This window comes from Pogoniulus pusillus, chromosome 3 (assembly GCF_015220805.1).
Source record: "Pogoniulus pusillus isolate bPogPus1 chromosome 3, bPogPus1.pri, whole genome shotgun sequence".
In the NCBI taxonomy this organism is placed as follows: Eukaryota; Metazoa; Chordata; class Aves; order Piciformes; family Lybiidae; genus Pogoniulus; species Pogoniulus pusillus.
The window spans coordinates 7,698,026-7,714,186 of NC_087266.1; the positions used below are offsets into that span (position 1 = coordinate 7,698,026).

At 47.7% G+C, this 16,161-nt stretch overlaps 1 protein-coding gene and 1 long non-coding RNA gene across 2 annotated transcripts; both read left to right on the top strand.

Annotated features, from left to right (window-relative positions):
- Positions 1-2,608: 2,608 nt before the first annotated feature.
- Positions 2,609-4,311, top strand: LOC135173257 (T-cell activation Rho GTPase-activating protein-like). The gene is made up of 5 exons (XM_064140013.1): positions 2,609-2,626; positions 2,857-3,018; positions 3,159-3,268; positions 3,604-3,793; positions 4,021-4,311. The coding sequence occupies exons 1-5, from the start codon at positions 2,609-2,611 to the stop codon at positions 4,309-4,311; spliced, it is 771 nt and encodes a 256-aa protein (XP_063996083.1).
- Positions 4,312-4,407: 96 nt separating this feature from the next.
- Positions 4,408-5,829, top strand: LOC135173500 (uncharacterized). Its single transcript, XR_010301357.1, has 3 exons — positions 4,408-4,465; positions 4,756-4,913; positions 5,687-5,829. It is a non-coding gene; the product is annotated as an uncharacterized LOC135173500 (long non-coding RNA).
- The last annotated feature ends 10,332 nt before the right edge of the window (positions 5,830-16,161 follow it).

Below are 16,161 nucleotides of genomic sequence, written 5' to 3' on the forward strand. Positions count from 1 at the left end.
AATAAACATCTCATTGCAGTCATCAACCTATAGGGTTTCTCACAGCAGCAACTAAACCTTGGTTTGAATCTGGTTATTGCTTTGGTAGGGCATTGATATTGTTGTCCTGATTCTCAGTATTCTTAAATTTGATGGTCTTTCCTCCTCAGGGGGCTGGAAAATGAATCATCTCCTGTATATACTAGAAATAAAGCTCCAAGAGCTCTGCTGACAGCACTGGAGTTGCAGACAAAGTTACCTCAGTTTGAAAGAAAGTGAGATTCAGCCTATATCCTACCTTTTGTTTTTATTGTCCCCATGGAGTTGGTCTCACTAAAGGTCCAAAATAAAACAGCAGCTTCCATAGTTGTGGTTCTGTTTTGTTTTCATTTCTATAATTTACTTTACTAATCTCAAGGCTGTTTATAGTATTACAAAGTCTTTGCATTCACAGAATTGACCAAAATATTTGGGCTAAGAGAAATATTTTGAGGAATCAATGCTGTTTGAGTGATTTATATGCAATTTTTAATTCTAGAGAGCAATATCTTCTCAAAACAAAACAAAACAACCACAACCCAACCAAACAAAACAATCAAACACCCAAGGATCAGTGCTGAGCCCAGTCCTTTTCAGTATCTTTATTGATGATCTGGACCAGGGGATTGAGTCCAGCATCAGTAAGTTTGCAGATGACACCAAGCTAGGAGCAGGTGTGGATCTGTTAGAGGGTAGGAGAGCCCTGCAGAGGGACCTGGACAGGCTGGATGGGTGGGCAGAGGCCCATGGGATGAAATTGAACAAGGTCAAGTGCAGGGTTCTGCACTTTGGCCACAACAACACCAAGCAGCATTACAGGCTGGGGACTGAGTAGCTGGAGAGCAGCCAGGCAGAAAGGGACCTGGGGGTACTGGTAGATAGTAGCTGAAGATGAGCCAGCTGCCCCTGTACTGAACACTGGTCAGACCACACCTTGAGCACTGTGTCCAGTTCTGGGCTCCTCAAGAGAGATGTTGAAATACTGGAACATATCCAGGGAAGCTGGTGAGAGGCCTGGAACACAAACCCTATGAGGAGAGGCTAAGGGAGATGGGGTTGCTTAGTCTGGAGAAGAGGAGGCTCAGGGGTGACCTCATTGCTGTCTACAACTACCTGAAGGGAGGCTGTAGCCAGGTGGGGGTTGATCCGTCCACCAGGCAAGCAGCAACAGAACAAGGGGACACAGTCTCAAGTTGTGCCAGGGGAGGTCTAGGCTGGATGTTAGGAGGAAGTTCTTGCCAGAGAGGGTGATTGGCATTGGAATAGGCTGCCAGGAGAGGTGGTGGAGTCACTGTGGCTGGAGGTGTTCAAACAAAGACTGGCTGAGGCACTTAGTGCCATGTTTTGGTTGATTGGCTATGGCTGTGTGCTAGGTTGGACTGAATGACCTTGGAGTTCTCTTACAACCTGGTTGATTCTATGATTCTATAGCAGCATCATTTATTATAAATTACATTTGGTAAACAGAAAATGCTGAGGAGAAGTTCCAAAACACTTTCAGTACTATCTGTAACCTCCTGTTTTCATTTTGAAGGGAAGGGAAAATAAAAAAGGCAAGCTAAGAGCAATTTGTCTCTTATATCCCTGAATTCCTAATCATGGAATCATAGAATCAACAAGGTTGGAAGACAAAAACAAGGTTGTCCAACAAGGTAGGACAACTTGCCAAGGTGCATCCTCTGTCACCCTGTCCCAGAACAGGAGAGAGCTCTTCCACTTGGGCTGCTGCCTGGGCCTTTCTCACACTCATGGCAGTGGCCTCAGGAGTGCTACAGAGAGAGAGGGAGCCTGACTCTGGATAGCACTGGAATGGGCACAGTGTGTCCTGGGACTGCTGGAGATCAGGTGGCAGAAAAGGCCATGGAGGTCCCAGCTCAGCAGCAGCCAGCAAGGTGCCACTGCCCAAAGGCAGCAAGTGGTACCCTGGGCTGCACTGGGCAAAGCTTCACCAGCAAGTACCCAGTGTTGGTGAGACCACTATGAGGGAGACTTGGGCATACTGGGGAGAGCCCTCCGGGGCCCCTCCCCCACCCCTGCCTTGAGTGACCGTTGGGCTACTGTTGCCTTCACCTGGCGCTGCCTGGCAACGGCTCCAGTGCCTACAGGGAGCACACAGGAGAGGCAGCAGGAGAGCCAAGCTCCTCTTCACCAGCATCCCCATTTGTCATCTTTGGCTTAGCTCGGTTCTTCCCTGGTTTTCCATCACATCCCACACGAGGCTCCTCCACATCTTGGCAGCATGGGCCAGCTGAACTGCTGCAGGGGCTCCAGGTAGGCTTCAGTCAGGGCTCGGGGACACCTCAGCACAGCTGGGACCCACAGCAGCCACACTGCTCATGCCTGGTGCTCTCTGCTCTGCAGGGTTGAACCTGAGCCCGTGCAGCAGAGCCCACCTGTCCCAGCACTGCCCAGGCCACTGCTCCATGAACGCATGAGGCTGACTCTTGGAAGGAGAATGAGGCTGCCCTGGCCCTTTAGGCAAAGAGAGACCTCAGCCACCACTGTAGATGTGCCCAGACCATCGGGCTGTGGTGGCTCAGGTCTTCTCTTTGGCCAGCCCCTGGCTGCTCTATGCAGCCAGGATGGCAGGATGCCCCAGCCCATCCAGGTAAGCAAAGCCTGCCCAGGGCTTCCCCATCCTGCTTGCTCCTCTGGCAAGTGGTGGCCCCAGCAGAGGGGCTCTGGGTAGGGCTCGACCCAATGTCACCATCCTCCTGCCACCCTCTGTCCCGCACCGGTGAGAGCTGTGGAGCCCTCCACACTTGCTGCTGCCCCTGAGCAGCCTTCAGGCAGGGCTGGGACGGCAGGCAGGCAGCTCTCTCCCTCTGTCTGCTGCAGGACCTGCTGGCTCTGCTCCACCAGCGGGGGCCATCCACAGAAGGGATCTTCCGTCTGGCAGCTGGCGAGAGAGACTTAGGGGCCCTCCGGGAGGCCCTGGACAGCGGGCAGGAGGTGCCCCTGCAGAGCCAGCCCGTGCACCTGCTGGCTGCCACCCTGAAGGTGAAGCCTGCTGACCTGCAGCCCAGCAGCTCTGGGCTCTCTGGTGCTGATGGGCACCGGTGAGAGCAGGAGCCGAAAGCCAGTGGCTGCTGGCGAGCCAGGGCTGGGCAAAGCCTCAGCCAGAGCCTTTGCCATTGCAGGACTTTCTGCGCAAGATCCCTTCCAAGCTGCTGGAGGCTGAGCTGTACCAGCAGTGGATGGGAGCCCTGCACAAGAGCAGCAGGCAGGCGAGGCTGGCGGCGCTGAAGGAGTAAGTGTGCTCAGCAGCCTGCCTGCTCCTCAGGGACTGGCAGAGCTTGGCACTTGCCTGCACAGCAGTGGCCTCCTTGCCCAAGCTGTGTGTGCTGCCAGCCACCTCTAGCTGCTGAGGGCTGGAGCTCTGGGGGCAAGAGGCACACAAAAGCATTCCTCTCCTTGCAGCAATTCCTGCACACACTGGGGGCTGCTCCACCGAGGAATTCCTGCCAGAAGGGCAGGCAGGGAGGGAGGTGGGTGGGCAGGGAGCCTTCCTGCAGCTGGTCTTGGGTGCCATCAGCCTGTGTTGACAACATCCATTTTACTGACCTTGTGTTCCTCTTTGCCCAGGGTCACCAACAAATTGCCCCAGGCCAACCTCATTCTCCTCAAGAGCTTGCTGTCCCTGCTGCATAACATCAGCAGCAACACGGACAGCAGCAGGATGACAGCCAGGAGCCTTGCCATCTGTGTTGGGCCAAACTTGCTGAGCCCAGTGGAGGAGCCACCCCTGGACATGCTACTGGAGGTGACAAGCAGGGTATGCTGCCTTTCCTGGCTCTCTACAGCCTTGCAGGCCCTGCTGAGCTTTGCTGTTCAGGGGAACCTGCCTGCCTCCTCTCTGCAGCAAACACTTGGTGGGGAGCTGCCTGGAAGAGCAGCCCCACAGCTGCAGCTTTCTGTGCAGAAGCCAGGCTCAGCAGTGGGAAAGGCTCTTTGGCTCAGCTTCAGCCTCCCAGGAGAGAACCAATGGTTGTCTGTGTGCAGGTGACAGAGCTGGTGGAGCTGCTCATTGAGATGCAGGGAGAGCTGTTTGCAGAGGAGCAGGTGCCTGGCTCAGATGGACCATCAGCTGAGGAAGAGCCAGGAACCACAGAGGTATGTGAGTCCACAAACACCATGACAACAAAAGCCTCCACCCTCAAAGGGGGTACTGCTGCCACAGGGACAACCAGGCTCATCTGCCAGCCCACAGCTCTGCAGAAGTGCAGAGTAAGGCTGATGCCAGATGGACATCACACTTTGGGTGGTGATCTCGACAGAAGTGAGCTGAGTTGAACTGAGCTAAGCAAAGCCACCCATGGGATCTGCCTTCCAGAGCTGGAAGCAACTACTACATCAACTGAGGTCTCAAAAATCAACATTTCCTCCTGCAGGTGCCTCCACTTGCTCCTGGAAGGGACCTCCTGAAGAGCTCCTCTGAGGAGAGCAGGTAAAATGAAGGCAGCTTTGATAAAGAGCAGAGCTGCTGCAAGGGGATGATGGAAGTTCTTCACAGAGAAAGTGATTTCCCATTGGAATGGGCTGCCCAGGGAGGTGGTGGAGGCACCGTCCCTTGAGGTCTTCAAGAAAAGACTGGATGAGGCACTCGGTGCCATGGTCTACTTGAGTGGCTAGGGCTGGGGGATAGGTTGGAGTGGGTGATCTTGGAGGTCTCTTCCAACCTGGTTGATTCTATGATTCCATGGCTTTATCTGTCTCACAATGCTATTGGATGGAAAGTTCTCCAGGCTCTTCACAAGTCCATCATGAGCGAAGAGCAGCCTCTGAGAAGGGATGTGATGAGGAGCCAGGAAGGAAGAAGAAGAAGAAGCTGGAAGGAGTTTGCAGGCCTGGGCAGAGAAGGAAATCCAAGCAGGCAAGACGAAGGAGGAGCCCAGGTGTGTAGCAGACTCTGCTGTCTGTCCTTCAAAGCTCATGATGGGGTTCTGAGGACAGGCAATGTTTCTGCAGTGCCCCTGGGAGGACATGTGTGTCAGGAGAGAAATCCCACCCCAGCACAGGCACTTTTCACTTGGCACTTGTTAGCAGCTGCTACAGCAGGACCCCTCTCACTCATCTACCAGAGGTGTGGGCAGTCTGGAGAGCTCCTTGCTGACTGCAAACTCTCCTGCCTTGCTCCCATTTACAAGAAGGCTGTGAGGGAAGAGCCAGGGAAGTACAAACATGTTAGTCTGACCTCAGGACCTGGAGAAATGCTAGGTGAGGCCATACTGTCTAATACTCAGAGGCATTTCACACAAAGTGGAACTAACCCAAATGCCACATTCTGCATATGGGACAAAGTAGAGAGCGAGCTGCTGACCCTTCCTGCCTGACATCCAGAGCCAGCACCTGTGCAACGGTTGTAAGCTGCATCAGGGAGTGTTCAGGCTCGATCTTAGGAAGCGTTTCTCTGCTGTGAGGGTGGTCAAACACTGCCACAGGCTTCCTAGAGAGATGGCCTTTAGTTTTGCTGCATACACCAACTGCAGGAGGCATCACATGAAAAATGAAAATGGGAATGTTCTGAGCACACTTAGAAACACCTGGAAGGAGCTGTACATGCATGGTGAACAATGATCAGCGATGACTTGGGTCCTCTTCAAGCTCTTCTCTCTCAGCTGACCCTTGTCCCTAATTCCTGTTTGTTTTTCTCCTCTTCTTTCTCCAGGAAGCTGGAAGAGACTTCCAAAGAAATGTCTCCTTCATGTGCACCACCATGGCTTGTCACATTACCCTTCTGAGGCCCCCTACCTAGTGAAACCCTGCTCCATCTCCATGCTTTTGAATTGTCTTTAGAGTTGCTGTAGTGATAGGTAGAGTTAGAGTTGTTGCACTTAGTGTTAGAGCTGTTTACACTCACAGCGTAGGGTTAGAGTTGTTCACAATTATTATTCCTGTTACACCTGTTGTTAGTTAGAGTTGTTGTTAGTTACTGTTCTTGTTCTACCTGTTGGTATAGTTGTTGTTAGAGTTGTTACAGTGATAGTTGTAGGTATAGAGGTGACTTCTTACTTTGGACTTGTTATAGTTACAGATAGTTATAGCTGTTTGCACTTATAGTTGTTCTTAAGGTTAGAGTTGTTGACAATTATCATTCTTGTTATACCTGTTGTTCATTAGAGTCCTTGTTACAGTTCTTGTTCTTGTTCTACCCGTTGGAATAGTTGTTGTTAGAGTTGTTACAGTGATAGTTGTAGGTATAGAAGTCACTTCTTATTTTGGACTTGTTATAGTTACAGATAGTTATAGCTGTTTGCACTTAGAGTTGTTCTTAGGGTTAGAGTTGTTGACAACTATCATTCTTGTCATACCTGTTGTTCACTAGAGTCGTTGTTACAGTTATTGTTCTTGTTATACCCGTTGGTGTAGTTGTTGTTAGAGTTGGTACAGTGATAGTTGTAGGTATACTGATGGCTTCAGATAGTTCCTTTAGACTTGCATTTAAAGTTAGTTATAGTTGTTACACTTAGAGCTGGTTTAGGTTTATAGGTTTCACAATTTTGTTATTCTTGTTATACCTCTTGGTAGTTGGAGTTGTTGTTAGAGTTGTAGTTGTTACACTTCTTGTTCTTGCTATAGCTGTTGGTATAGTTGTTGTTACAGCTGCTGGCCCTGACGCTGAGCACTTTGCCTGGTTTCACCCGGACAAGTATCAAGAGCCGCTGCCGAGGTTGCAGCACCTCAAAGCACCAAGCTAGGAGGCCCAAGCAAGCCGAGCCCGCAGCTAGCCGAGCCGCAGCCTGCCGCTCAGCCTCTCCAGCTGCCTGCAGCGCGCAGCAGGGACTCGTCCCTCCCGCAGAGACAGAGCCCAGGCCCCTGCATTGCCGGCACAGCCCTGCACAGGCTGGAGCTGCGAACCTGCAAACACAGCCCTGTGTGAAGGGCGTAACTGCAGAGAAAGAGAGTGCTGGAAAAGAAAGAGGAGGAGATACTCCAGGCACCGAAGCACATATACCCCTGCAGCACATGCTGAAGACTGTGGCGAGGCAGGCTGTCTCTCTACAGCCCATGGAGGTTAATGGTGAAGCAGATATCCTCCTGCAGCCCATGGAGTGCTCCTCAGGTCACATTTGGGACACAGCACAGCTCCTGATGGGAAGAGGAAAAAAAGGATCTCCTCTTACATCATCATTACTTCTTCCACTGGAATTGGTTTTCCCTTATTCTATTGCCTCAGTCTTCACTTGCTTCATGACTTTTGGCTGATGACTAAACATGACCTACTGGCTTCCTGCGTGGGTAGAGCTCTTCTAATAGAGGAAGCATCCTGGTACTGGCTCACTGGTTGGGTCTTCACATTTGGCCTGTACAGCGATGCGCAGCAACTACACTCACTTCTCCCTCATGTTCTCTAATAACTGTCCATAAACAGATGGTAATTTCCAAACATTCATTTCCCCTTACTCTGAATAATTTTTTGCATCACTTTTTATGCTGGTATAATTTTCTGGCATTGTTTGCAGTTTACAAGAGGAAAACCAGATCTGGAATCTGAAGAAAAATATCAATATGCTGCAGAGTTCTGAATAATAATAAACAACTAATCAATTCTTCACAATTCTTTGTGAACATCTTGTGTAGGTTATCATTAATGCCACTAAATCACTGGAGGAAAAATAAAGAGGGGAAAAAGATACCATGCCATGAAAATTACTATCAAGGATAGTCATGAGCAAATGCATGTGTCAGGAGTTGAGGTCTTCTACTAATAGATTTGCATTCTATTAGTATCATAAATCATTAAAATGACAGCAAATAAGAGAATCAACCAGGTTGGAAGAGACCTCCAAGATCAGCCAGGCCAACCTAACACCCAGCCCTATCCAGTCTTCTAGACCATGGTGCTAAGTGCCTCACCCAGACTTTCCTTGAACACCTCTAGGGACAGTGACTCCACCACCTCCCTGGGCAGCCCATTCCAATGCCAATCACTCTCTCTGCCAACAACTTCCTTCTAACATCCAGCCTAGACCTCCCCTGTCACAGCTTGAGACTGTGTCCCCTTGTTCTGTTGCTGGTTGTCTGGGAGAAGAGACCAACCCCCACCTGGCTACAGCCTCCCTTCAGGTAGTTGCAGCTGATTTAAAGCAACACCTGGCCAAATAGAGTGGCTATGAATTAACTGTACTTAATGAAGGAGAGGTGATAGATTTCAATATAGATAACAATATTCATGTTAAGGGACAGTTACACTTTTCATGTCTGACAGTTAATATTTTTCATCTCTGACAAGAAACACATTGTAAGTAGTATTAAAACTGACCTTTATTTGAAGCCATATGGCTTACTTAGCTTGGGTCATATTTGAAGATCACAGTATCACAGTATCACAGTATCACCAAGGTTGGAAGAGACCTCACAGATCATCAAGTCCAACCCTTTACCACAGAGCTCAAGGCTAGACCATGGCACCAAGTGCCACGTCCAATCCTGCCTTGAACAGCTCCAGGGACGGCGACTCCACCACCTCCCCGGGCAGCCCATTCCAGTGTCCAATGACTCTCTCAGTGAAGAACTTTCTCCTCACCTCCAGCCTAAATTTCCCCTGGTGCAGCCTGAGGCTGTGTCCTCTCGTTCTGGCGCTGGCTGCCTGAGAGAAGAGAGCAACCTCCTCCTGGCCACAACCTCCCCTCAGGTAGTTGTAGACAGCAATAAGGTCACCCCTGAGCCTCCTCTTCTCCAGGCTAACCAATCCCAGCTCCCTCAGCCTCTCCTCATAGGGCTGTGCTCAAGGCCTGTCCCCAGCCTCGTTGCCCTTCTCTGGACACACTGAAGCATCTCAATGTCCCTCCTAAACTGGGGGGCCCAGAACTGAACACAGTACTCAAGGTGTGGTCTAACCAGTGCAGAGTACAGGGGCAGAATGACCTCCCTGCTCCTGCTGACCACACCATTCCTGATGCAGGCCAGGATGCCACTGGCTCTCTTGGCCACCTGGGCACACTGTTGGCTCATGTTCAGGCGGGTATCAATCAGCACCCCCAGATCCCTCTCTGTCTGGCTGCTCTCCAGCAGCCAGATAATCTAAGAGTCCCAAGCCTAAACATGAACAAGTAGAAATGAACCCCTGATGCCAGCCCCTGTATTAGTCTATAGATATTCGATGCATCTGGGAAATTTCGGATCAGGAGATGTTGCTCTGACAGTATAATCATCTTTGAGCAGCAGAAGTAGAAGCTTGCATTCACTTTCCTATTCCTCTCTCAGAGCACACTCAGAAGAAGTATTAAAGCCTCTGCTTATCTCCAAACATGAAGCATAAAGCCAGGTTTGGTTTTGCCCTGGGACAAGCAAGGAACAGAAATAAGGACTTTGTTGCAGCCAGGTCATCTTTACTGCCTTTTCCCAAATTTGATCCACTGCTTCCTCTCCTAAACTGATACCTGCTTCTTATCAAAATGGTTAGTCATAATCATGCCACTAGTACAGATTTCCCTGTTATGCTTCAAGCCCCTCATATGCTCCCAATGCAAGTGTTGGATCTATCATACAAGTGTCTAGGTTTGAAATTGGGTTATTCCAGCTGGCCCACCTAGTCTCATTTTCTATGAGGAATTCTCTGGACAGCAAAGTTTTTCTTAGTGTTATATTTTGATCACAAAGATTTCTTCATTAGAGTGAAAAATCAGTGGAAGCTTGAGCTAATGTCATCCCTGCAGCAATTCAGGCAAAACCAGCAGAGCGACTTGATACCAGGCTGCCCAGCTTGGATGAACAGTGATTACAGGGGCTCTATTAAATGGAAGAACATCTGAAGGTAGTCAACCAGCACAAAAAAAGCAGCACACAAAATAGATGTTTGGTGCTTTCCAGAGCACAACACAGCATTCCTCACATCCTAATTCCAAATAATGAAAACTCTTTTCATTGACTGCTTAATTTACATTTCTTTCTTCTTCTAAAACCTCTCTCAATGAGAAAACAACAACATCAAAAGCTGTCATAGGAAAACATGTTTTATCCTTTTGAAAGAGAACCTCAAACAATTCTGGTCCTGAGTGCTAAACACTTTGGCATCATCCCTTGCCATAGCTTGGAAGAACTAGAATCTTGAAGACATCTATATTTCATGGTGTTGGTTGTTGGACATGATGATCTTGGAGGTCTTTTCCAGCTGAAGCAATTATATAACTCTACATCATTTCAGAGTTCAGAATCACAGAATTCACAGAAGTAACCAGCCTAAAAAGTCCCTCCCCAGCTTTTTTGTAGGCCTCCTTCAGATACTGGAAAGAGGTCACTTAAGAGCCTCCTCTTCTCCAGATTCAACAACCCCAACTCTTTCAGTCTATCTTCATGGCAGAGCTGCTGCAGCCCTCTGATCATCCCAGTGGCTCTTCTCTGGACGTGGTCCAGCATTTCCACATCCTTCTTGTAATGGGGACACCAGAACTGGATGCAGTACTCCAGGTGGGGAGTTCTCTAAGAATGTGAAATCTAAACCCAACTGCTGTTAGCAAAGCTGCTCTCCTGAGGGCTAATGCAGGCTGGGCTGTATTTGCCCAGGTTCTTAATTCAGCAATTCTGATCACTCATATTCTGTTAGGCATGTGCTGAAATGGCTGCAGGGTAAGTACTAGGATTATCCCAGTGAAGAAATTCAATGGTCCACATGTTTTGAGCATCTGTATCTTGACCGGAGTGAAATTTGTGGGTGCACCAGAGCACTTAAGTGACTAAGTGTGGTTTCCAGGGCCTCAAAGGATGGAAAACTTTTGATGGAGTCAGGATTCCATGGTAATGAAAAAAAAAAAGAAACTACAAACTCATGTTCCACTAAATTAAACTGCTATTCTTCACTGCTTGCCGCTATAGCCCAAGAGTCGGGGGTGACCTCATTGCTGGATGTAGCCAGGTGGGGGTTGGTCTCTTCTCCCAGGCAACCAGCAACAGAACAAGGGAATGCAATTTCAAGTTGTGCCAGGGGAGGTCTAGGCTGGATGTAAGGAGGAAGTTCTTCACAGAGAGAGTGATTTGATATTGGATTGGGCTGCCCAGGGAGGTGGTGGAGTCACCATCCCTGGATGTGTTGAAGAAGAGACTGTGTGAGGCACTTAGTGCCATGGTCTAGTAGACTGGATAGGGCTGGGTGCTAGGTTGGACTGGATGATCTTGGAGGTGATGTTGCAGCCAGATGGTTTTGAGCTGCAGTTTTGCTTTGCCTTTGCCATGGATGGATGTGCACAGTCTCAAGCACCATTGACCTTCCAGATATATTTTAGAAATGGGAGAAACAAGGCTTTGAAGCTCTGGTGAAACCTGGTGGAGTAACTATCCAAAGGTGAAGAAAAACTATATATGCTTTTCCTGAATTATTTAGTACAGTTCATTTCTGACAGCTTGTAATAGAATAAAATGGACATCTTTAACATGCTGAGAGTTTACAGGACACACAAACATCAATTGCTTGCAAGCCCAGGCAGTTGGTGTTGTTCTAAATATATCAACTTCTTTCTGGTAGTGTTGATACAAGAAGAATGCTGTTTTGGAGCTAATTAAAATATGCCAAATCACCAAAATACTTTCAGAGGATAGCATCATGAGATATTATAGGCACTGCTTTTGTAAATAGTAAAGCAGTCACTATTTTATGATGCACAGTTTTAATTATGGAGATGTGCTAGTTTGAAGCTAGCTAGAATGTTTTGGTGAGAAGAATTAGGTTACAGGCTGTGAGAAGGAAAAAATGGTGATGACTACTTTACTCATAGGCTTGCTCAGGTGTATAAGAACAAGAATAAAAACATAGATAACACAGTTGCTGTCTGGGCTTTGGGCTGAACTTCTCTCTCTAACCTAACCTGCCATCTTTGTGACTAATCCACCTGCTTCCTAAGCCCCCTGGCCAACCCTCCAATCTTCCTTGGGCATAAGGCAAGATCTGCTTTAGGGGAGAGGAGTGGGAGGAAGGTGGAAGGGTGGTTGAGAGCCCCTTCCTGGAGACTCAGGTTTCTGGGAGGAAATCTTCCTTGGGCATAAGGCAAGATCTGGTTTAAGAGAGAGGAGTGGGAGGAAGGTGGAAGGGTGGTTGAGAGCCCCTTCCTGGAGACTCAGGTTTCTGGGAGGGCTGTTGTGTTTCTGTATTACATTTTACCTTGTATATTTCTGTATCTAACTGTATATATTGTAAGTATCTGCTTGTATATTGTGCCAAGCTGTAAATGTAAAGCTTCATTCCATTTCCAGAGTGGCTGAGTCTAGTTTGGGTGATTTTACAAAGTGTATGTGGGGGGGGTAACACCCAAACCATCACAGGAGAGAATAACATCTTTATGACAGCAACATAGAAGTAATTACACATCAGAGGAGCTGGACTGGGCTGTGCTCAGTGCTGCATTCCTGAAACGCAGCTGTGCAGAGCAGGTTGTCAAACACCCACAAGTCTGTCACAGTCTGCTTTTGTTTTGCAGTCAGCTGAGCATCTCTGAGTAATGGTATGCCCCTCATGGCAGAGCAGTGTTTAATTGCCCACAGCTGAAAAATTGGCAGGCTGCATTCGAAGCAGGAATGGTCTGCGAGAAGAGCTTTTGTATGCTTGCGTAAGCAATAGAATCTAGGTACTAATGTACTGTGTTTTAGAATCATAGAATCATAGAATCAACCAGGTTGGAAGAGACCTCCAAGATCATTCAGTCCAACCTAGCACCCAGCCCTAGACCCTCAACCAGACCATGGCACTAAGTGCCTCAGCCAGGATTTTCTTCAACACCTCCAGTGATGGTGACTCCACCACCTCCCTGGGCAGCCCATTCCAATGCCAATCACTCTCTTTCTGGCAACAACTTCCTCCTAACATCCAGCCTATGCTTCCCCTTGCACAACTTGAGACTGTGTCCCCTTGTTCTGTTGCTGGTTGCCTGAGAGAAGAGGCCACCCCCCACCTGGCTACACCCTTCCTTCAGGTAGTTGTAGACAGCAATGAGGTCACCCCTGAGCCTCCTCTTCTCTAGGCTAAACTTGCCATATGGTTCCTTGCCCATGCTTAAAGTTACACCAAGAATAAATTATATCTTTACCCCTTTGTGATTCATAGAGGGTTTGTTTCTTTGAAAGCTTATGCCAAGTGAGCATCTTTTTAAATGGGATTATTCAGATGTTCTGCATACCACACTTTCAAGCCAAATGAAATATGAAGCATGCTTCAGAAACACACAAAGTAGTTAGGGATAGTCTTTAGGTAAAAATGACCAATTTATTCTTGCAGTTCTTGCTGATTTTTTTTTTTCTTCAGCTATTTTTCCCACCCCAGCCCCATTGTTGTTATGCCAAGTGAAACTGTCTCACTACATATGTATTTTTGTACTTGAATTCCAGAATTAACCAGGTTGGAAGAGACCTCCAAGAACATCGAGTCCAACTGGTCACCTAACACCTTCTAATTAACTAAACCGTGGCACTGAGTACCTCATCCAGCCTCCCTTAAACACTCCAGGAATGGTGACTCCACCACCTCCCTGGAAGTGTTCAAAAAAAGCCTGGCTGAGGCACTTAGTGCCATGGTCTAGTTGATTGGATAGGACTGAGTAATAGATTGGAGTGGATGATCTTGATGGTGTCTTCCAACCTGGTTGATTCTATGATTCTATAGACAGAAATATGGCTACTACTGGGTCATGGGCAGAATCCTACAGGAGCTGCTCTTGACAAATATGTCAAGTTTAACTACTGGTGTAACTTCCTGGTAGTTACTCTCTGAATATGGCTCACAACAAGTGTTCTCTCTGACAAGAATATCATCCAGGTCATTTTGCCTTAACTTACATTTGAGAGTGTTACAGGAGACAGCATGAAAAGCCTCATTAGTACTGCTCTGTTGTCTACAGGATGTTCTATTCCAGATGAGATTCTCTTGTGCTTTCTCTTGGTGAGTCATATGCATTTTTCATACACTTAAAGCCCCTTTCTTGACATTCCAGAGGTTATTCTGTCTCACTCTGGGACAAAATAAAAAAGGGTGTTTTTTCTTCCATTACAAGATAATGTCATTGTAAGACCATTTTCATTGTCATTGTAATAAATCTCCTTGTGTTAAATCTCCTCAGAGTAAAGCCTGGACATTTATTCATTATCCCAATACCTGTGAACTAATTTTCCTGTGCTGCTTTATGTAATAGTATTTGTTGTGCTAGCCTACATTGAATGAAATCACATTTTAGCTTGGATCTGAACAAGCATAGACAGATATAAAACAGTAGGTGAAATCCAGCCCTGCTGGGTTCCAACATATATGAAGTGGTGTTTGTTTGTTTTTAAGGTTGTGATGGTTTGGGTGTTCCCCCCCTCCCCTTTGAAAATCACCCAGACTAGATTCAGCTGCCTCTGTAAATATGAATGAAGCTTATATTTACAGCTAGCACAGTATACAAGCAGGTATTTGCAGTATATACAGTTATAGACAGAAATGTACAAGGTAAAAGGTAATGCAGAAACACAATTCCCCTCCCAGAAACCTGAGTCCCCAGGAGGGGCTCCCAACCACCCCTGCACTTTCCCCCTACCCCTCTCAACCTTACCCCAGTCCCAAGGAAGAATGGAGGTTCAGCCAGGGGGTTAGGAAGCAAAGTGGATTAGTCCAAAATGGAGGGTGAGGTGAGAGAGTAAGATGCAGCTCAGCCAGCAGCAGCCCAAGTGAGAGTGGTTATCTATGTTTTTATTTCTTGTGCCTATACATCTCAGCAAGCCTATGAGTGAAGTAGACATCACCATTGTTTTCTTTCCCCAGCCTGCAATCTAATTCTTCTCACCAAAACATTCTAGCTAGGCTCAAACTAGCACAAAGGTCTGCTTACTTTAAATAAAACAGTAGACTGTGTCTTAGCAACCAGAAAAATTGACAATTTAGGAGATTCTATTCTGTAGGTACAACAAATAATGAGTTTAGATCTACTACAGCTGTAAATATTGTTGAACTAGGGATTAATTTCCGTTTTAGTCTTTCATTTGGAGAAACAAAGTGGTTGAACAAATAGCTTTTTTGCAGTATCTCTAGAGATTTCATACTCTGCCTTATCACCTGGTTAGACCGTGAGGAAGTCACTTTACACTTTAGGTAATATATTGAGATTCCTGTTAGCAACTGAAATGCTGCAAAAAATGTGTGTAGGGTCAAAACATCCACAGACTGATTTTCAGTTACAACAGCTTGCTACTGCAGCACAGGAAGACTTTGGGAAATGTTACCATCTCTAGGTATTCTCTGTGCCTGTATTACCAAACACATACATTTGGTTTCCTGTGCATGCAGTACATTCTGAGGCCATTCACTCTTGGAAAGCACTTGACAGGTTGCTCTTCAAGGACTTGATGTTTTTCATCACTCTTTAAAACTATTTTGGGAGGTGGCTGAGACTGCTGGACCTGAGCAAAGCCTTTTACACTGTCCCATACCACGTCCTGGTCTCCAAGCTGGTGACACATGGGTTTGATGGGTGGACCATTAGATGAATAAAGAACTGGCTTGATGGCTGCACCCAAAGAGTGGCTGCCAATGGGTCCATGTCCAGGTGGAGGCCAGTGACAAATGGTGTCCCTCAGGGATCAGTCCTGGGACCAGTCTTGCTCAACATCTTTGTTGGTGCCATGGAGAGAGGCATTGGGTGCAGCCTCAGCAAGTTTGCTGATGACACCAAGCTGTGTGGTGCAGCAGACATGCTGGAGGGCAGGGATGGCATCCAGAGGGACCTGGACAGGCTGGAGAGGTAGGCACAAGCCAACCTCATGAGGTTCAACAGAACCAAGTGCAAAGTCCTGCATCTGGGTGGAGGCAATGCCAAGCACAAATCCATGCTGGGCTGTGAGTGGCTGGAGAGCAGCCCTGAGGAGAAAGACTTGGGGATGCTGGTGGACAAGAAGCTCAGCAGCAGCCAGCAGTGTGCACTTGCAGCCCAGAAACCCAACCAGATCCTGGGCTGCATCAGGAGAAGTGTGATCAGCAGGTCGAGGGAGGTGATTTTTGCCCTCTACTGTGCTCTGCTGAGACCCCATCTGGAGTACTGTGTCTAGTTTTGGAGCCTCTATTACAAGAAGGATGTGGAGATGGTGGAGTGTGTCCAGAGAAGGGCCACAAGGATGCTCAGAGGGCTGGAGCAGCTCTGCTATGAGGACAGACTGAAAGAGTTGGAGCTGTTCAGTAAGGAGAAGAGC

Coding starts and splice junctions, on each gene's coding strand:
- LOC135173257 (XM_064140013.1), top strand. Junction 3,019..3,158: donor TGCTGGCTGCCACCCTGAAG/GTGAAGCCTGCT, acceptor TTGCCATTGCAG/GACTTTCTGCGCAAGATCCC. Junction 3,269..3,603: donor AGGCTGGCGGCGCTGAAGGA/GTAAGTGTGCTC, acceptor CTCTTTGCCCAG/GGTCACCAACAAATTGCCCC.